At 39.1% G+C, this 22252-nt stretch overlaps 1 protein-coding gene across 3 annotated transcripts in view; it reads right to left on the bottom strand.

Moving 5' to 3' along the window:
• Nucleotides 1-22252, bottom strand: part of UNC13B (unc-13 homolog B) — a 224825-nt gene that overhangs the window by 83940 nt on the left and 118633 nt on the right. Inside the window, exons 9-11 of one of the 3 annotated variants that reach the window (XM_079927681.1) lie at nt 12143-20506; nt 9694-10008; nt 7541-7631 (exon numbers count right to left, since the gene is read on the bottom strand). In XM_079927681.1, coding sequence (XP_079783807.1) covers nt 7541-7631; nt 9694-10008; nt 12143-20506 — 8770 coding nt within the window. Of the gene's footprint in view, nt 1-7540; nt 7632-9693; nt 10009-12142; nt 20507-22252 lie in introns of those variants that run through there. The other 2 variants (XM_079927680.1, XM_079927679.1) reach the window with 2 other exon arrangements.

Raw genomic sequence — 22252 nt, 5'->3', positions numbered from 1 at the left:
GCTCAGCGGCCATGGCCCACGGGCCCAGCCACTCTGCGGCACGGGGGATCCTCCCGGACCGGGGCACGAACCCGCGTCCCCTGCATCGGCAGGCGGACTCTCAACCGCTGCGCCACCAGGGAAGCCCCATAAAAGGTATATACTTTTAAACTCAGCAACTTATTTGAATATACTTTGAGAAAGCTAAGTTAAAGAACTAATCAGATATGAAAAGAAACTTCTGCATAATGATACTCATCATAATATTATTTACAACAGTAAAGAAATAAGAGGAATTGTTAAGGAACATCTATCAATACATGATGGAATATTGTAATCTATTAATAATCATTAAATCATGCTTTCAAAAAATATTTAATAGCCCAGAATAAAGCTCACAAAACAATGCCTAAGTGAGAAAAATTCTAAGTCCACACACAGTATTGTCCAAACTCAGTAACTTTATATTAATGTATATATAAATTATACAACATAGCTAATGTTAATAGTTAATATTTTGTTGTTATTGGCTTTAGGTGCTAGGCCTTGGGAAACTTTTTTTAAAGAAATAATTAAGAGAAGATAAAGAAGTACATGGAGACTTCTGTGGAAATGCTAATGGGCTTTTCTGACGTCTTAAGCATCCATAAAAGATTGGCTAAACACTCTGCCAGGTTCTATATTGGGCTCTAGAACACCAGCAATAAAAACCATAGCCCTGGCATTCAAGGATCTTACAAGTACACGGGAAAGATGTAACAGTAAACAAGTAACTCCATTAAATGCCAATTTAGCAAAAGTACAGTGTCTCCCCTTATCCTGGGACTGTGTTCCAAGACCCCCAGTGGATTCCTGTATATATATATACATATAAAGTTTATGTATAAAGTTTAGCTTATAAATTATGCAGAGTTAGAGATTAACAACAATAATTAATAAGATAGAACAATTGTAACACTAGAGCTGTCCCTCAGTATCCACAGAGGATTGATTCTAGGACCCACCACGAATACCAAAATCCAGGGATGCTCAGGTCCCATAGTTGGCCTTCAGTATTCAAGGTTCTGCATCTGCAGATTCAACCAACCAGAGATTGCATAGGACTGTAGTGTTTATTTTTAAAAACCCACATATAAGTGGACCCGTGAAGTTCAAACCCATTTTCTTCAAGGGTAAATTGTATACTGTAATAAAAGCTATGTGAATGTGGTCTCTCTCTCTCACACAAAATACCTTATTGTAAAAACTTAATGCTTTTTCCATTTTAACTAAGCACTTATCACACACTGTGGCCATAACTCTTTCAGTTTGAGGTATGACAGCAAAATTAGCATGAATTTCTTTTTCCTTTTTTGCAATTTCATGGATAGAAGATTCATCCTTACTATAGATCTTAGCAACTTCAGCATGTGATTTTTTTCTTTCCTTATTAAATCAATAACTTTCACCATTTCACTTAAAGGAAGCACTTTACAGCTTCTCTTTCGTATATATGAATTGCCAGACATATACACACTACTATACATAAAAGATAACTAGTAAGAACCTACTGTATAGCACAGGGAACTCTATTCGGTGCTCTGTAATGACCTATATGGGAATGGAGTCTAGAGGAGAGTGCATATATGTGTATGTATGGCTGATTCACTTTGCTGTACAGCAGAAACTAACACAACATTGTAAGTCAACTATACTCCAGTGAAAAAATTAAAAAAAAAAAAAAGAGGAAAGGTAAAAAAAACAAAATGAATTGCCAGCATCATCACTCCTGCACTTTGGGGCCATTATTAAGTAAAATAAGGGTTACTTGATCATAAGCACTGCCATCTTGTGACAGTCGATCTAAGAACTGAGATGGCCAATAAGTGTTTAATGGGCTAGACAAAGGGATGATTCACATCCAGGGTGACATGGAGTAGGACAGCACAAGATTTTATCACACTACTCAGAGCTGCATTCAACTTAAAACTTAAGAACTGTTTATTTCTGGGGACTTCCCTGGTGGTCCAGTGGGGTAAGACTCCATGCTCCCAATGCAGGAGGCCCAGGTTCAATCCCTGATTGGGGAACTGGATCCCGCATGCTACAACTAAGAAGTCCGAATGCTGCAACTAAGATCCCGTGTGCCACAACTAAGACCCAGTGCAGCCTAAATAAATAAATATTTTTTTAAAAAAAGAATTGTTTATTTCTGGAACTTTCCATTTAATATTTTTGGACGGGGGCTGACTACAGGTAACCGAAACTGCACAAAGCGAAACCATGGATACAGCGAGGGACTACTGTATGCACAGAGTCTGGAAGCTTTACCCAAAAAACTGACATCTGACTGGATTTAAAAGATGTGAATGAAAAGTTAGCCATGTGGAGAAGGAAAAAGAGTATATTCTATGCATGGAAACAGCGAGTGTTTGAACAAAAAATTTTACATGTTGGAAGTGTTGACTAAACAGAGTAGCAGAAAGAAGTAAAACTGGAAAGGCATATAGGGTCTGTATCAGTGCCTTTCAAATTCTTTTTGCGAAGGATCTGGTTTTTTATTACTAATATGTCATGGACTGATATTTTTGGTCTATACCCCATTCAATGAGACAAGGCCAGGGATCATGTGCTTGATGTCATGGCAATCCAAATTGCCTCTAAATGCTCCCTTTCAACTTCAGCACTTATTTCATCAAAGACTAGAACCAAACAGTTCCTGGACTGGGCTTGTCCATGGACAAACAATGTGAGTCACACTGAGCTAGATCAAAAGATTTTATTATATCATGAAGACACTGTGCAGGAATTGAAGTATATATATATATATATATTTTACTTTCCTCTTTTTAAATCACAGTTCTACTAGATAATTTACAATCCTAAGAGAAAGGTACTATTTTCTCCCCATTTTCTGGATTAGGAAAATCTGGCTTATTAAGGTCAAAAAACTTTATTATAATGGTACACTGAGAAAAAAATATTAGCAACTCACACCACAGGCAAGAATTAATTTCCCTAAAACAGTAAAAAGCTCCTAGGAATCAAAAGCTCAATAGAAAAGTGGGCAAAGAATATAAATAGACTGTTCACAGAAAAGTAATAGCCTTTACTTATATGAAACATGCTTAACTTTACCAATAATAAGATATGCGAATTTAAACTCTACTGAGAAACCATTGCCTAGAAGACTAGCAAAAATCCAAAAGCTTAACAAGTCACTCTATTGGTGCGTCCGGGAAGAAAAAAGTACCCTCATGACGTTACTAGTAAGAGTATACGTTGGTGATGGTACTGGCACAAGAACAGAAATATAGATCAATGGAACAGGATAGAAAGCCCAGAGATAAACCCACACACATATGGCCACCTTATCTTTGATAAAGGAGGCAAGAGTATACAATGGAGAAAAGACAGCCTCTTCAAAAAGTGGTGCTCGGAAAACTGGACAGCTACATGTAAAAGAATGAAATTAAAACACTCCCTAACACCATACACAAAAATAAACTCTAAATGGATTAAAGACCTAAATGTAAGGCCAGACACTCTAAAACTCTTAGAGGAAAACAAAGGCAGAACACTCTATGACATAAATCACAGCAAGATCCTTTTTGACCCACTTCCTAAAGAAATGGAAATAAAAACAAAAATAAACAAATGGGACCTAATGAAACTTAAAAGCTTTTGCACAGCAAAGGAAACCATAAATAAGACAAAAAGACAACCCTCAGAATGGGAGAAAATATTTGCAAATGAAGCAACTGACAAAGGATGAATCTCCAAAATATGCAAGCAGCTCATGCAGCTCAATATCAAAAAAATAAACAACCCGATCCAAAAATGGGCAGAAGACCTAAATAGACATTTCTCCAAAGAAGATATACAGACGGCTAACAAACATATGAAAGGATTCTCAACATCACTAATCATTAGAGAAATGCAAATCAAAACTACAATGAGGTACCACCTCACACCAGTCAGAATGGCCATCATCAAAAAATCTACAAACAATAAATGCTGGAGAGGGTGTGGAGAAAAGGGAACCCTCTTGCACTGTTGGTGGGAATATAAATTGATACAGCCACTATGGAGAATAGTATGGAGGTTCCTTAAAAAACTAAAAATAGAACTACCATACGACCCAGCAATCCCACTACTGGGCATATACCCTGAGAAAACCATGTTCAAAAGAGTCATGCATCCCAATGTTCATTGCAGCTCTATTTACAATAGCCAGGACATGGAAGCAACCTAAGTGTCCGTCAACAATGAATGGATAAAGAAGATGTGGCACATATATATAATGGAATATTACTCAGCCATAAAAAGAAATGAAATTGAGTTATTTGTAGTGAGCTGGATGGATCTAGAGTCTGTCATACAGAGTGAAGTAAGTCAGAAAGAGAAAAACAAATACCGAATGCTAACATATTCACTTTAAATGCTAACTGATTCACCTTGTTATACAGCAGAAACTAACACAACATTGTAAAGCAATTATACTCCAATAAAGATGTTTTAAAAAAAAAAGAGTATATGTTGGTGGAAGGCAGATACCCTTTAGAATAATCATTAACGCTTTTCACAAATATCCTTCCCTATCTGTTTCAAGGTATACTGTACCATTTGCTTGAAGTTAGACATGGTTATGTAATTTGCTTTAACCAGGGAAATGTGAGCGAAAGTGACATACTGTGTCTTGGGGCAGAACTTTTAAGAGCGAGAATGCAATCGCCTATGTTCTCTCTCATTTGTTATTTTTTCTTTCCCTCTACCACCAACATTGGCAATGTTCTAGAATCTGGCTGATCCCTTAGCCTGGGTTGCAGAGGCGATAACTTGAAGCAGAACTCTTCAACATACAGGATGATAAGCAGCATGAGCAAAATAAACCTTTGTTGTTTTAAGCCACTGATAAATGGTGAGCAGTATTTACTAAAATTACAAATGCATATCCCCTCAGATATACTTGCACACAGCAAAATGACATACATAAAAGGTAATCATTTGCAACATGGTTTATTACAGCAAATGACCAGAAACAACCAAATGAACATCAACAGAAGACTAGTTAAATACTTGCAGTACATTCATACAGTGAAATATTATGCACCTGTTTAAAAAGAAAAACATTCTCTTAGAGCTAATATGGAAGAATCTCCAAGTGAAAAAGCAAGATGTTCCCAGTGTGTATAGTATGCCATGTTTTTGTTTCTAAAAAAAAGGGGGGGATTAGAAAATACATTCATATTTATTTACACCTATAAGGAAATTCTATAATAATAAGAAACTAACAAAAATTATCTTAGGGCAGATAGGTGGAACTTCCAATTACTCAGAAAAAAGAAAATTCTTGGTGCCATACTTAACTTCTTACTGTCTCGCAACCTCAATCAATCTGTCAGCAAATCTCATCTTAAGTATAAATGGTATGCTTCTGCCTCTATCTTAAAGTGCTATCAGATCTGTCTTTAAACTCTGGCTTATCTTCCTCCTCTTGGGCACATCTAATCAACTTCCAGTTACATGACCTGTGTTAAGAATATATTTGCTGTTGTTCTGGTATTCAATTAAGTTGCAATGGTTTTTGGTTACTCTTAAATAAACCATGCTTTTCTCTAAATGATCCCAAGCTTTGGCAACTGTTTTTAGCTATTCTTTTTGAGAGACTCTGAGCTGCCTCTTAAAAAGTCATAACAAACTGCTCCAATATATTCTTGTTTTTCTCATTCAGAACTTTTCTTCTACATGAAGTTATTTTACTTTCATTTATTATAAGAATTATAAGACCCTTACGCTGAAAAATTAGAAATAAAAAATTGATGGGAAATCTCTTCCTTATAGTAGTATGCCAACTAATGAATGTAGAAAGGATCATGGAAATAGAAAGATACCATTTGGCAACCACCGTTATTGGTGGTAGATTCAGACAGGAGTCATACATGGATACTTAGCCTGTACATGGAGGTTTGATGAGGAACAAGACACTGGCATGGTCTCAGAGTATTGTACCACAGAACACTTACCAATTACAAAAGGAAAAATGGTGTCGCAACAGTAGAGAAACCTGGCTGATACAAACATAACTAGGTGATTTTTTTTTTGGCTATGCCATGTGGCATGCGGGATCTTAGTTCCCCGACCAGGGATCAAATCAGTGCCCCCTGCATTGGGAGCACGAAGTCTTAACCACTGAACTGCCAGGGAAGTTCCTTAACTAGGTGATTAAAGGTAACATTACAGGGGGTAGGACAGGTTGACAACATGTACTTTCTGATGCAGTTCACTAAAATGAGTTCAACATCATTTTTGTGTAATCCCTGCCAAGAAAGTATGGCCTGAGTCTGGACATGAGGAAACACTGGATGGACCCAAAATGAAGAATATGTTACCAAATGAAAGGCCTGTACTATCTATTGAAGATGCGAAAGACTGAGGAACTGTTCCAGATTAAGGGAGATTAAGAGACATGACTGCTAAATGCAACATGTCAGCCTGGATTGTATCCTGGACCAGAAAAGAGACATTGTTGAGACAGTTGGCAAAATTTGCATGGGGACTTGATGAAAGTATTGTCATTGTTGATTTCTTGATTTGGATAGTTATATTGTGGTTATACTGGAGAGTAGCCTTGTTCTTGGAAAATACAAACAGGAGAACATCATGCCTCCAACCTCCTCTCAAATGGTTCAGAAAAAAGATTAATCATAACGGATGGAGGGCAATGAAGCAAAAATGTTGTAAAATGTCAACAACGGAGGCATCTTGGTGAGGAGGATATGGGAGTTCTTTATTATTTTGGCAACTTTTTTCTAAGTTTGAAATTATTTCAAAATAAATTACTTTTTAAGTGTGTTTACACATGTGAACATGCTGGCATTTTTAGTATCTGCCAGGTATTATACTACGGACAGCCACCTGTCATCATTTAAAAATCTCCTTTCACTAACACAACATTGTAAAGCAATTATCCTCCAATAAAGATGTTAAAATAAATAAATAAATAAAATAAAAACCTCCTTTCTGCCTGAAAAGTGACTACTGACACACAGATAAGGACACTTCAAACTTGCAATGCTGCAAATGAAAAATATTTCTATTTTTACTTTTTTACACTGTTTTAGATATTAATGTGTTGATGTTTGGGGCCTTAAATTAGGGAAGCCCGTAGAAACTTCTGAACACTAAATTTCTGAGTAAAATTTCTGGCCCTGTAGAGGTCAGCCAGTGGTACTTGAACTGGCTCGCCAAGGGAAACAACAACTAATCCTAAGAGGCCCTGAAATAGTCTTCTATCCTAAACTCAAAATAAAATGGCCTCACAGGTGATAATGGTACTGAAAATAGCATTTAATTTTACTTTCAGGCTCTTAACCCACTAGGTCTACTTGATTTCCATTAATCAGCATAGAGGGAAGCCAATGGCTACCTGCCCATCTCTTAAGGCTCTAGCTTACTTGTCATGCATTCCCAGAAGCACACTGTAAGATGACTAATCATTGACTGCTTCTTCAGCACCATATGTCTCCCAATTTCAAAGGAAAAACTGTCCCAACTAGAACCAGAACAACAGATTTCCTACCTCCTGCAGCTGGAGTCGAACCTTGGTAACTGCTCGGATCCAGTGCGCTCTGGCTTGGGTAAATGGCGAAGATGCACTCTCCTCGGGAACACTTGTAACAGAGAAAAGAATGTTCCTTAAAAATCAGCCCAGGCCACAAGATGACAGTGCTCAAGGCAAAACTGCCAAATACCTAAAATTAAAAGGTTTGTTGTATTCATGCCTATACTTATCTAGTGATTCAAGCCACTAAAACAGCATAGTCCTGAATATCCAATGTGAAAAAAATTCCTAAAATGACAAGTCGTTTTAGCTTTTCATCTGTTCCCTCTCTTTCTTCCCACTTTTCCACTCACCTGATGAGGCAGCTCATTGGGACAGTCAGGGATCAGGATACCAGAAGCATTGGCAAGGGCCCTAAGTCAATGACTAACATAGAAACCATACAGAGAGGTGTAGAGTAACCCTCTCCCCCTACCTCTCAAGACCACCAGTCTCCCTTGAGAGTTCTACATAGCATCCTTAGGGCAGAATTTTGTTCCTGCAAAGCATTCCTGCTCCACTAAGCATTTTGGAAGGCTTTCCAATTCCTAGACTACATCAAAGTGCTAAGTAAAAAGGCAGAGCCCTTGTCCTGCTGTGATCTTGTTCCTTGAGCTGCCTCAGGACCACCCTCAGCAAAAGGAACAATAAATATAACAAAGTAGCTTTGAGACAGAAACAATACCCTGTATTTGAACAAATCATCATCATCTTAACTGTGGAACAGTGGTTAATTCTTGGTGATGATGCTTCTCCTCTCTCTCACTGCGGTCTACTGACAAGGCAGTAAAAAAGGACCCACCATCTAGACACATAAAATATATGCTAGGCTCTGATGCCACCTAACTGGTTCAATTGTTTTAAAACACTTGTGGGCACTTCTGAAACGGGCCTGGACGTCACTTGCACAGCTAGGATCTGGGAGGACAGAGCCATTAGAGAAGGCCAGGCACCTTCTGCTGCTCGACCAAAAACTCTACCCAGACAACAGTATCTTTAAAGTCCAAGGTCGACAAAGAGCTATCTTTCGGTGGGTCGTCAATCCAGTAAAAAAGCTGGTCCAGAACTCAGTCTCCCTGATGTCTTGTCTACTAGATGAGCCACCAGAAATGATTAAAAATCAGGAAAACAAACAGAAAATAAGTTTCTACCTTCAAGTGGTGGAGTAGAGGCATCAACCATTCTCTAACTTTTACCGCATAATCAGCATTCACTGCTCTGATCTTCCCGTGACCTTGAAATTTGAGAATTTAAGTCACACCTAGCCCTTATCACTCTACCCCAGTGGTTTTCAACTAGGGACAGTTTTCCCCTCAGGAGAAATCTGACAATATCTGGAGACATTTTTGGTTGTCACACTGAGAGTTGCTCCAGGCATCTAGTGTGCAGAGGCTAAGGATGCTACTAAAATCCTACAATGCATACAACAGCTCCCCGTAACAAAGCATTATCTGCCTAAAAATGTCAACAGTGCTAAGAATGAGAAACCCTGCTCTGCCCCAACCTATCAGCAGCTCACTGACCAATTTAGCTCAATAAGAACAATACTCAAACTCTGTACTAAGCCTCATTATGTGACTGTTAAAAGGACAAGTTTAAAATTTTTCTCCTTATGGGTACCAACTGCCAGACATACTGCTAGGCCCCAGGGAGACAGACGGGTGGGTTAGATCTGGCTTCTAGACCAATTCTTTAACTCTTTCCCAGTTTTGTCAGCCAGGGAAAAAACAAAACAAAAGAAAAAAATAATGCTCACAAGAGAAATTTAAACATTAATCGGGTGGGAAGCCTATTTCATTCAAAGCAGCTCCTCTGAATGAAATGACCTGCAAGGCTCAGGTCAGTTCCAGACTCAAAGGCTGTCATATGTGGGGTCAACTAGTGAGCCAAGGACTGCAGACTCTAGAAGGCCTGGTACACTGCAGTTAAAATGTTCTTCAGAGATCCTCAAAATACATTGGAAATTACACCAAAAAGCAAAGGAAGCAGTGCAGAGCTAAGCCTCAGTATCCTGATCACAACCACACCCAGCTACAGGGAAACAAACAAAAAGCAACTGCATTCTGTTCAACAATACCATAGGGCAGGTACTGAGGAAACCATGTGAGCTCCTCAAGGTAGCCATCACCTACCTCTCCTGGGGGCCTAGGATGTGGTCTCTGTGTAGCACCAGATCTGGGGGTGGCGGGGTTGTAGCATCTTCTTTCGTCTCCTTGGGTTCACATGCTCCTCCCTTCTCCTCTTCACGTGCCACCTCCAAGGCTTTCCCTTGTTCTCCAAAACCTACTTGGCTGTCTCTGGAGAAGCTGCCAGAGCTGTGGCAGGAATGAATCAAGTCCCTCTCCCGGCGGTCATCATCTTGTTCGTGACACTGGTCTAGTTCACTCAGCTGAGAGCTTCCTTGACTCACGTTACAGGAGGAGCCATACCTACTACTGCTGGTGGGGCTGTGAGAATGAGAGGAAGACACATCAGTAAATACATACAAACTAAGGATCAGAACAAAGTAATGGATAAATCCAGGAAATAATGATTCTGTCAGTGGCAAGGATCACAAACAGGAGGTTTCTGGGAAGAGAGGACCAAAGTTCACAATCTAGAAGAACTAGTCTCTGTTCAGCAAAATCACAACAGGAAAAATAACACAACATGCTGGGTTCTCCAATAGCACTTAACCTCAACCCTGCAGTTGACTTTGAAGAATTCTTTATCTTAACATGCTATTCTGTAAGTAGGATTAAGAATTATTAAAATAGTCTGTTTATGCCTAAAATTCTCTACTCGGACTTCTTAAAAAACTTGTCCAGTGGCTGTGATTAAAGTTTTCTAATTTCCACAGAATAAAATGGATGGATGAACTCTACTCCCTTTTTCTACTACCTATTAAATTGAGATCCCCTTTTCTTCCTCTCCAATTGTAAATGTAAATGTGTGTTCCTCAGAATGAGCAAAGGAGAGTGAACATGTTCCTTCAATTCTCTCTCAGCCATCTGTAGGAGGTAATGGAAGCCACTGGGAAATGGAGGCTAGGACCAAGAAATTCCTCAGGGGAATGGTCTCATCAACATGGATGTTACAGTGGTATCCCTGGCAGCACAGCGAATGTCCCAAAGATGAACCTGCCCACCTATAACTGAGTTGCTCTCAGGACATGGCTCAGTTTCGGGCAAAGTGGACACAGTCCAACTCCAAGATCTGAGTCAGGGCCATATTAATGCATTTCTGTACCTGAAGAGAGGCCAGCCTAACCCTCTCTCAACCACCTGAATTCCCATACCCGGAAAGGAAATTTGTTCCCCTGGTATAAGAGGCAGCAGCTATAGCAAATGTGGCAGTGAATCGTGACCAGAAAGAATACTATTCAAAGTTACTCCCTTAAGCCGTATACTGAATTTGGGGGATTCAGTCCTATTCAAAATGGAGGGACTTGGGGATGATCTATCAATATAAGATCTATCCTAGCCCATTTGGATAGTTCCATCCCAAGTCAGAGGCCCTTTGTTTTACTTCTGGTATTCTGCTGGAAAGCCTCCGTGCAAAAGGACAAGGAATTTCCTTGCCAAAGAGTCAAGCTTTAACTAAAGGGCTTATGTTTACTCTTGGCCAAATGAAGATAAATCATTATTGTTTTCCAGTGATATTTTCCCTATGATTCCTCCCAATTATCTGGTATTTCCAGGCTGATTTCTGATTCTTCATCCCATGCAGGATAGGTACCAAGCCACTGTTCTGAGTAGTTCCCAGCACACATATACACATGAACATGTGTGCGCACATACTCACATAACCTCCAAAGTACTTGACCAGCCTCTTTGGACTGGTTTGGGCCAGCGTTCAAGGCAGCATTCTTAAAATGCCCTGTATGGTGCTTCTTCTTAGGGGAAATAATAGTATCCTTTGCAGGTGGACCCTGCACAATGACCCAGACTGAATAACTACAGCAAACGATAGCCCTGAGCTCCTGTGAGACTGTACTGAAAGCACTTATCAGACACCAGTCTCATGGGTAGTAAAATGCAGAGACTGGAAGAAGCTGTGCAAATCCATACGGAATATATATAGTATAGATTATTCCAAGCCATCCTTTGCATTTTGTATTTTACTTAATACCCTCATTGCCACTGGAGAAAGCATCTTAGAAGACTTGGAAAAGCAAAGCAAAGTAGGTCTCTCCTAGCTATTACAGATGTAAGTGCCAAAGGCCTAAGGAAGCATTCTAGCCTATCATGTGGTTGTAATTAATATATGCCACTCAGTGACTTGCTGCCTCTTCCTGCCCTCCCTTCTCCATTCTGCATTATTCAAGGCAGAGCAAACCAGAGTGAGTAAATCTCATGACCTAGTCTTCCCTTTAAGCAGGAAGCTCCTTGTTCCAATAAATGAATTACATTTGGCAGAGAGAAGATGACAATATCCACCTATTATTTCTTCTTACTTAACCCCTAATTAACATGAAGCTCAGGCGCTGGGAAAGACACAGGAAGGATAAAAAGCAGGCTATGATTAAGCTACCACTTAGTCACTGCATCATAAATGGTCAATTCTTTAAAATCATTTATGATGCTTTAGTTGAGAACAGGCCTTTTGCTGGTCTTTGGTTCCTTGATGTCATGTAGAACAACTGGCTGCTGTACATTTGAATCAGAGTCAATGCTAGCAGGCGCTGTCTCCTCTTCATGTGTTTCTGGCTGGTGAAGTAGCTCAGAGACAGTGCAGTGTTCTTCCTCATGACTCTCTGAAGGACAGGTGGGGTCAGAGAGGTTATCTTTGGTACCCCCGTGTTCTCCAGATGCTGGGATTTCCTGATGGTTTTCCACTTCTCCAGGCCCTGAAAGCTCATGAGCACATATACTTGGCCTGGTCTCCAGCTGCCCAGAGGTCCCAGAGGGCTGAGTCAAAACCTTAGCTGGCTCAGCACTGGCCCCAGACACTTGAGAAGACTCCAAAGTTTTGTCAGCCTCACTAAATTTAAGGTCCTGATCACTGCTGATAACCAAAACTGGAGAGGAGGATTCTGCAGGCATTTGTTCAGGGTCCCATTTGTTCTGTTTCGGCCACGGGAATGAAAGATCCAGCTTCTTTCCAAACCTTAGTTTTGAATCACTTGCCACTGCACTACTCCCTTTCCCCTCATTACCTCCCTCAAATAGAGTTGACAACTTCTTAAAACTGGACATTAAACCAGTCTCTGCTGCCCTATTGCCAGAGGAGGAAGGCGAGGAAAAGAAAGAGCTCAGTGGTTTCCGATAGTCAGTAGCAGAGGATGGGAAATGGAGTTTTGGCCAATTGATCATGTTTGGGATTTCAAAATGAGGACTTGGCTGCTCCGTTTCCTTGGGGACTGTGGGTGGACCTTTCTGGGCATCAAGTATCCCATAGTTTTCTTTGGCACAAAGCACAGGTTCCTCCAACGGACAGTGAGAAAGGTACCCTTGGGTTTCCAGTGTGGCACTCTGGCCAACACTTGCCTCACTGAACACTGTAGTATTGGTTTCTAGTGAATTGGTTGCCTGTAGCTCTAAGAAGTCTTGGTTTGTGGAGGCAGATTGCATATCTGGCTCTGGCTCAAGAGGAAGAGGTAGGTGAATTGGAGGAGGAAGCTCTTTGGCAATCCAGGTAGGTTCTGCATGCAACTGTGCTGGCAATGAGATATGTTCTGCTTCCAATGATGCCTCTGTGTCTGTACCCTGCAACATCCCCATGTCTCCTTCATCACTCAGAGACAATACTCCTTGCCCAGTATCGTCCCCTGAGACAGAAGATGCAGCCTCAATTGTTTCAGAACGTTGGGGTTCTGGAATATTGTCAGGAATATTATTGTTTTCCATTTCAGTTGTTAGGTTAGGATCATCCGTCAAGGTCTCCGAGTCTGACTTTGCACTAACCACAGTCATTCTACAGTCACTGACTATAGCTTCTGAATTGAGTGCTCCAAAGGTAGCTTCTTTCCACAAATTTTCGGGGGGTACTGATTCTTCAGTATGTCTGGAACCACCATTTTGAAGCAATGCAGTAGCTGGAATAGATGATTCTTGTTTGTATGTCTCTGGTTTGGGACTTTTAAAAAGTCCAAATAACTCACCTGTGAGAGGCTGAGATGATGCACCAGAAGGAAAAGAGAAAAAGGAGTTTTTCTTTGGAGGTTTAGGAGAAGAGAAAAGCCCAGAGAAAGTTTTAGGAGGTTCAATTAAGGACCCAGAGAAAGATTTCACTTTGGTCACAAACCCTGAAAGCATTTCTACTGAAGATTCCAACATTGATTTGTCTTCCACTTTATCTGCATCTTGACTCTGGAGGTGCCCTGTACATCCTGGCTCCACAGAGGAAGAAGCTGGCTCCAGGATCTGTGTTAAGATCTCATCGGGGGCCTTTTCTAAGGGCAAGTTCAGTGGGTCACTAGTAAATCTTTCACTTTGGTGGTATGTAGTACATGCGTCAAAATGGTTGAGCTTTTCAACCAAATGGCTATCATGTGAAAAAGAGCTGGCTGGTGAGTCACTCAGAAAGGCTTCCTGTATGAAAGCCTCTTCTTCATGGGGAGATACCTCAAGGGTCTCTGGACCAATGAGCAGTGTTTCAGACTGTGCCTGCAATTGTGGTGAATGAGGAACAATGTCTTTTCGTGACTGACTTACCTGGAAATCTTTTAAAGATGTCCCTGGTCCATTACTGGAACCTAGTTTTCCTGGATAGTCGTTTTCTACATTGAGCTCATCTGCAAGGGAGGTAACCTTAGTGATGTTGCTAATGGAAACACAAGGAGCCATTTGCTGTTCATGAACTACCTCCGGGACTATGCTACCTCTAATGTCATTAGAATCTTCTCTAGTCATTGTATTACTCATGTCTACAAAAACACTTGGCTTCTTACAGGGCTGGGAAGTCACTGGAGCAACAGCTGAAAGGCTGTGTTTTTCCCCAGGAGTCTGCTGCTTTTCATCCAAAAAGGACAAGTTGAAGAAACTGAAAGAGCTATTAAGAGAGGTATTCTTCTTGCTGCCTGAGTTAGCAGTGGAAAAAAAGGAAGGAAGTGTGAATAGCCCTTCTCCTTGAGATGTGGTTCTTGGTAGAGTAGTAAAGGCTCTGTTCTCAGATTTTTCGGATCCAGTCAGGAAAGAAAATATACTCTTTCTGGTTGGTAATTCTGGTTGGGATGGAGATGTTGTGGCAGTTGAAAAACTCTGGTCTTTGTCAGAAAAATGATCTTGTTCATTTGAATTTCTTCTGCTCAGAATATCTAATGATATTTTATCACTTCTTGGAACTTCTGTCACTGTAGACACACCACTAGTCTCTACTGAAGAATCTCTGGAGGATTCTTTGAGACAACCTGTTGAGAAAGATGAATTTGGTGACTGGTAGAGTTGGTGGTCTCTGGAGGGTGCCTCTTCGTCAGTCAAATGATCACCCTGGATCTCCCTAATTGATGGTTCCTTTAGCTCACTGTCATCAATAGTAGTCTGCTTGTTCAGATTTCTAACTCGAACCTTCCCTTTAGAGGAAACTGGTGCAGCAGGAAAGTTCCCAACATCCTGTTTAGTTAGATGTGCAGGATTAGGACTTGACTTGACCTCATCCTTATTAGTCATTGAAGAAACAGACATATTTTCAGTTGTCTGTTTAGGAGATACATTGGTTTTAAAGAAATCCCCAAGGGAACCAAAAACACTTGAAACACCAGGAGATTCATTCTTTTCCTGAGATGATATCTTTCTATTTTTATCACCATTCTTTTCTAAATTTGGTGATCCTTCTTTATTCACCTGGGTTTTAAAGAAGTTCAAAAATCGAGATTCCTGTTTCTCGTTTGCTACTGCACTTACTGAAGAGTCTTCTCCCCGACCAAAGAGTTTCAGTGCACTTTTAAATAATGTTGTCTCAGACTCTTTGGAAGACTGGTCCTGAGGAGGCTCACAATTCTTGCATTCATCCCTACTAAACTGTGATATAAGAGGAATTGAAACAGAATCAGCTGTAATCATCTTGTCATCTTCTATATCTGATTGAGCCTGAGAAGTTGTTTGGTTTACCTGGAAAACAGATTTTAACAAATTTTGTTTTTTCACATGAACGCTTTTATTTAAAGGGAATTCTTTCTTCATATTTTTAGTAAATTCTGGTCGCTGAACATTGGATACCATTTGTCTCTCTGAATCCTTCTTGAGAAGACTTTCTTCCTCATTTTGGGAGTTACTCTCTAGTTGCTTACTCAAGATTAATGACTGAAGACCATCATTTGTGATCTCTGCTAAGTTTGACTGCTGATCTATTTTCTGCATGGCTGAAGACTCTAAGGATTCATTCTTATCAAAATTCAAAGTACTTCCAGTTGAAGCACCCAAAGCAGAAAATAACGAAGTCACTTTGTTCAATGATGACATCTCTTCTGTTTGCTGTGGGATGTTAGTCTTATTTTCAGGATGAACCAAAGAGGCAGCTTCTTCAGAAGAAGACTGGATCCACTGGAAACTGGAAAGGTTAACTGATGAATCCTTCGCTAGAGTCTGATTCTTATCTCCCTTTATCATTTGATTTTTATTTAAGACATGATTACCAATCGTTCGGGGCTGATTTCTGAGATCCAATGTACACTCAGAGTCTTCAGAACCACCCAGGCTTTCTTTAAAAGATACAAAATCTCCCTTTGACTTTTGAGGAGTATAGCCTGAAAAATCTAATGGTTGATCCCTTTGGCCATAACTTGACTTTTCAAGTACTTGTGAAAACATTCCTAAATTTAGATACATTGGTCCCTCACTTCTTGGCAAAACTACAGATAAATCAAGAGGGTCATCAATTGGTTCCTCTTCAACATACCACAGTAATTCATCTTCCCTGTCAAGTACTTTAAAACTGTAAGCAGGAATAGTGCTATCATCTAATGTAATATTTGATAGATCATTTGTCTGTAAGTCACAACTCAAATACTCTTCATAAGAACAATCAGGTATAAATAAATATGCATACTGCCCAGTAGAATCAGTAAGGAAAGAATAGATATATTGACCATCGTGGAACATAAAATATCCATAATCTCCATCCTCCGATGGCCACCACACTCCATTTTCAAGACATGACAACCATTCCTGGTATTCATAACAAACACTTGAATAAACAAAGTTTTCATCCATTCTTAATGAGTCTAGATCAACTACGGGGCATGTACTCTTCTCATAACCTGAAGAACAACTTAAGTCAATGGGCAATTCTTCTAGTGCCTTCTTAGTCTCATTAATTGGAAGATAACCAGAATTTCCATATAATGAGTTAGCTGCCCACATATCACCTCTCAATAAGTAATCTTCATTAAATGCTAACTGGTTGAATGATTCATGTGGTAAGTCACACCAAACGACACTGTTTAGATTTGTTCTCCACTCCAAGATATTTGCATTTTGATCTTTTTGGCAAAAATTTATTGCTGGATTTTCTGAGTCAGGCCACAAGAAAACATCGGCTGATGGAAATGTATTTTGATTCAACATATAATAAACTGGCTGAAGTTTTCTGGAATTTTTAGAGAAATCTTTTATATCAGAATCCCATTCATAAGAGAAAGGATTCATCTCTTCAAAAGCCTGATAGTGGTTTGATTGACTAAGAATGTTAGTATTTAGCACAGGTGAATTTAACTTGTTAGAATTTTCATGTAGTTTTGCCTCAAGAGCATGGTGTGGTGTCTGCCTCTTAGCCAAAGATTTCTCTAATAGGTCCTGCTGAGCAGTTGGAGTGCAGTGAAGTACACTGTTCTCAGAAGAGGGGAAATTCTTTTCACTTCGTTGGTTTTTCCATGTAGGAGGGCAATAATGGCTATCAACCCAAGCATCAGATAATGGTATGTTTTCTTTAGGTAAAGATAAGCAGCTTTTTATGAAGCCAGAAGTTTCCTGTTTTTCATGGTTCCTCTGGTTCTCAAAAGTCACACATGAAGTAACAGGGATCTCATCCAAGGATAAATGTTTTTTTCCATTCAAACCCTTTAGGTCACCTAAAGACATGGACTTTGTTTCATCCGGCTTACAATCAGTCATACTGCTACTTGATTTCAGGTTAAATATTCCAGAGAATAAGCTCAGTGTATTATTCCTGTGAGGAGAGTCATCTTTCTTCACATTTAATTCTTGTTGATTAGACAAGTTTTCAAGAGAAGAAAACCTGTTAAACAGGCCAGAAAGGAGGCCTCCTTGGGTTCTTTTCTTGGAAGCTTTATCTACAAGTTTGTCATCACTCATTTCATCAACCAAGGTGGGTTTCGAAATGGTAGAAGTAAATGCTAATGAAGAGTCTGGTACTGTTGAGGATGTCACTTGTGTAAAATTCTCACTTTCTCCTAAAGAATCTGAAGGTATATGCTCTTTGGACACAACTCCAGGAATGTTTAAGGTATCTCTTTCACAGTTCTCTATTGCTGTGTGGTCACTTGAGTGTAATTCCTCTATACTCCCAAATTTCCCAAGATCATTAATAATATTTGGAGCCGAATAAGACTTTATTTTATTAAGTGTGACATCTTCAGGAGTATTTATTTGGTCACTCTTATTAGACGTCTTTATATCACATTTCCCTAGATTACTATGAATATTTGGAACTGAACTAGATTTTATTGAACTAAGTTTGGCATTTGCATGGCAATTTCTTTGGATCTCTTCATCAGTGGTTACTGCTGAGCCACGAAAACTCTGGTCATTGACAGTTTTATGGCTGTCAGTGAAAGAAAATTTAAACAAAGGGAGCATGCTTCCTTTCTCTCTTACATCCTGCTGCTTTTCAGAATGACTAAGAACTTTGAAAATTGGAATATCTAATTTTCCACTAAAGGAAAAGGAATGCCCACCTTTCTTAGGGCCCCTTTCCCATCCATCTTCCTCCAACTGGTGAATTTTCATAGAGTCTGACAAAGTCTCCTTTGAATAGGTCTCAGGGGAAGTGAGCAAAAACTGGCTAAAGGATTTTCTGAGTGGCTCAAGGAAATCATCATCACCAGTAATTTTGTCCCCCTCTAATGGCTTTGAAGATGGCTCTTTATTTGCAGTTCTGCTGTCAGCTTCACAATGATGTCCTAAAGTATCTTTGGCACATATTTTTCGTTGATCTGGTAACAGAGACAGATCTGTACAGGGTTCTCTTTCCAACGGACTCGCAACATCATCTTTCTCATTTGCAGAATGAGCTAAGTTAGAATGTTCAATGGCTGCTTGGGAAGACAACAAATCCTCACTTAGGGGCGTTTGGTAGTGAGGAGTTTCTCTATCACTCCTATCCAAAGTGACAATGTTACTGTCATTGCCAAGGGTATCTTCCCTTTGATTTGACTCCGAACCACACGCAACAAAGATTTCCTTTCTCGTTGGCTTGCTCCGGTCATCATCTTTTTTGGTTTCATCCTTTTCCAAAAAGATTTTTAATGGATTTAGCATGCTGCAAACAGACTTTATAACTGAACTCTGACTCTGTGAAGCAGAGTCCCTTCCAATAGTTTCTGTTGGATCCTGAAAGTTTAAACTTCCAGTTTTACTGTCCATGTGCTCATTTTCAGAGGTTTTGTCATGTTTGCCAACGTCCTTATTGTCAACTGTTTGAGAAGATAATGGAGATGGAGATTGTATGGAAAGACCCTTCTCTGATACTGACTTGGCTCTGGGTCTAGATGGCGAATTAATCGCCTCTGTCTGATTAAGAGTTTCTGTTTTCTCTGGAACTAAATAAACCAGCTTTTCCACAGAGGTTGTTAGATGCTTTGTGCCTGAACCCACCTTTTCTGTGAGTGAACTGAATAAAGAACCAACAGCACATTTTACTCCATTCAGCTCAGGGAAAGAGATGGCTTTGTCCTTGTCATTCTTGGCAATGTTTAAAGATGGTATTTGATCCCCTGGCATTTTCTGTTCTGCATTATTAACAGTACTATTGTGTTTAAGTGTTTCTTTAGTTTTTGAAAGGGAGCCAAATCTATTAATCTCCTCTTCCTTCTCTGCTAAATATTCTGACACTGTTTCTACCAAACACTGAAGCTCATCCATTGTATCAATATAGTCCTCCTTGGGTTCCTCAATAGAGGAAGGGGTCATCTCTTCCATGGGGCACCCAGACAGATTTCCAAGTGTGTCTGTAGCACAATTCATCCTTTGTGATGCGAATGCAGGATTTGCTCTATAATATTCTTCTGGAAAACCTCCAATATGATGGACATTGGATGGATGACATGTTGGTGACAGTAAATCTTCCTGCTTATCAGAAATGGGGGAACCCAGAAGTTCATCAGAAGTACTGCTGGCAGAATCTTCAAGAATATCTAATGGAGTGAAATTAGTGACATGCTGGTTTAAGCCAGATGCCTTTTCACAGTCCTTAGAACAACCAGAAAGATCATAATCATGACTTTCCAAGTTAGTGGTCCACATGCCACTCTTAACCACAAATCCATTTTTGTAGGGATGCAAAACTGGGTAATTTTGTTCCTTCTTCTCAACGTGGCAAAGGTTACAATTTTCAGTGTTAGGATATGTACTTTTCAAGTTAGTCTTAGTTCCTGATTTATCATCATATTGGCTTTTTTCACTGCCTTCAAAATGACTATATAAGGGTGTCTTTTTCCTTCTCCTATCTATTGTATCATATTTCTGAGGATATCTAGAGAAAGTAGATGTTTCAAACTTAAGGTCATAATTAAAGGCAGTAGAGAATTCTGTCTCTTGGCTTTGAGATGGTATCTTTTTCCAATTCTTATACTTTGGTTGTATTTGTTGGCTGTAATATTTATCAGTTTTTGAAAGAGTTCTCACTTCTTTTACCCCTTCGTCCTTTAAGTTTATGTTACTGTTTTCTAGAGCTTCTTGTGACATCTTCCCCTCTATCTCCTCATATATACCTTCTTGCTCTTCACAGTCAACATCAGAGAAATATGAAATAATCCTAATTTTGTCATTTTGAACCTGTAAGCCTTGTCTGATGTAAAGAGATAAAAATGGAAGAATAGTAAGGCAAGAAAAAAAGGAAAAACAGGGAAAAGGAAGAAAAATTATAAGATTTAGTACATATTCAATGAGAAAACTAAAATTAATAAAATTATCAATTTGATAAAACCATTCAGACTGAAAAGACAAGATAAGGAAATCCACATGTTCTTAAATCAGTATTATAGCAATGTAGTCAAAATGTTTTTCCACATTAGAAAAAGAATACCTATAACAACTTTAAAATACTTCACTTGCTACCATTAACTATTTAGGATCCTTTTGTTTTCTAAGAAAGAAAGAAACAAACAAAATGAACATATTCCATCAATATTTAGAATATATTTACAATGCCAAAGTTTAGAACTGTTAAATAATCCATAAAAATATATCAAGGGATTTCAAGAAATCTAAATTTGTTGATGAATTTGGATCTGAAAAGCCGCCAAGCTGTTAACTTGCTGAAGGTTGTATTTTAGGCAGTACAGCCAAGAATATAGTCAAACATACTACTTTTAAAAAAATATATATGTATAAAAGATAATAAAAATAATCTTTGACTACCATAAGTCAAACCCTGTTATAGTACCACAAAGAGAAAATTATTTAAAGCATCATAATTTGTCGTTTGTGAAATCTAAAGGCTATATGTTTTGAGGATCACAGTGAAATGAAAACCTTTCCCTATACTGATTACAGAATCAGAAGCTACACGCCCAACTTAAGTCAGTGAATACAGAAGACAGCCAACCTTACTTTCACTGAAGTTAGAGACTGCCTGTTTCCTGGGTACTGAGGTGGGGGTGGAGAGAAGGCCTGCAGACTGGGAGCTTGTCAGCTCAATGTGTTCTTTTATAGATCTAACAGCCATTAGCATTTATTTAGGAAACAGAAACAACATCAAAGTGGTCACTTAGTCACTAAAAATCGTCAAGAGTGAGAAACAGAATACTAACACAATCTCAGGTATCATCCCAGAGACCCTTAATTACAAAAAGAAAGGTAACTTTACATTGCAGAAATCTAGTATGTATACCAGATTAACCAAGAGATCAAACTAAACGTCAACAATAATGAGACAAGGTAAAATGTGACTGCTGAGGCATTGTGAAGGAAACATCTATGCAGTGTTTTTTGCCAAAAATGTTTAACCTGATTCTAAACATGAAAAAACAATCAGATCAAACCAAATTAAGAGGCATTCTCAAAACTGGTTGGGACTCTTCAAAAAATGTTAGTGCCTCAAAAGACAAAAAGAAAAAAAAAAAAAGTATGGGAATTTTGTTAGGTTATAGGAGACTACAGAAACAGGGAAATTACATGTAATGTACCATAATCCTTAATTGGATCCTGCATCAAAAAGGAAAAAATATATATAAAGAACATTATTGGGACAACTGGAAAATTTTAAATATGGTCTATATGTTAAATAATATCATTGTATTGTCAAATTTCTTGAGTGTGATCATAATATTAAGGTTATGTAAGAGAAAGTCCTCTTTCTTAGGAGTTACATGCTGAAGTACCTCCTGGTAAAGTAACATGGTATCTGCAACTTACTTTCAAATGGTTCAGAAAAAAAAAATGTATGTGTGGGACTTCCCTGGAGGTCCAGTGGTTAGGACTCTGTGCTTTCACTGCTGAGGGCCCAGGTTCAAGCCCTGGTTGGGGAACTAAGATCCCACAAGCTATGTGATGCAGCCAAAAAAAGAAAATGTGTGTGTATATAAACATATAT

The sequence above is a fragment of the Stenella coeruleoalba genome (assembly GCF_951394435.1).
Source record: "Stenella coeruleoalba genome assembly, chromosome: 7".
Lineage (NCBI taxonomy): Eukaryota > Metazoa > Chordata > Mammalia > Artiodactyla > Delphinidae > Stenella > Stenella coeruleoalba.
Note: the sequence above shows the minus strand (reverse complement) of the source record. Positions and strands in the feature narration are given on the sequence as shown.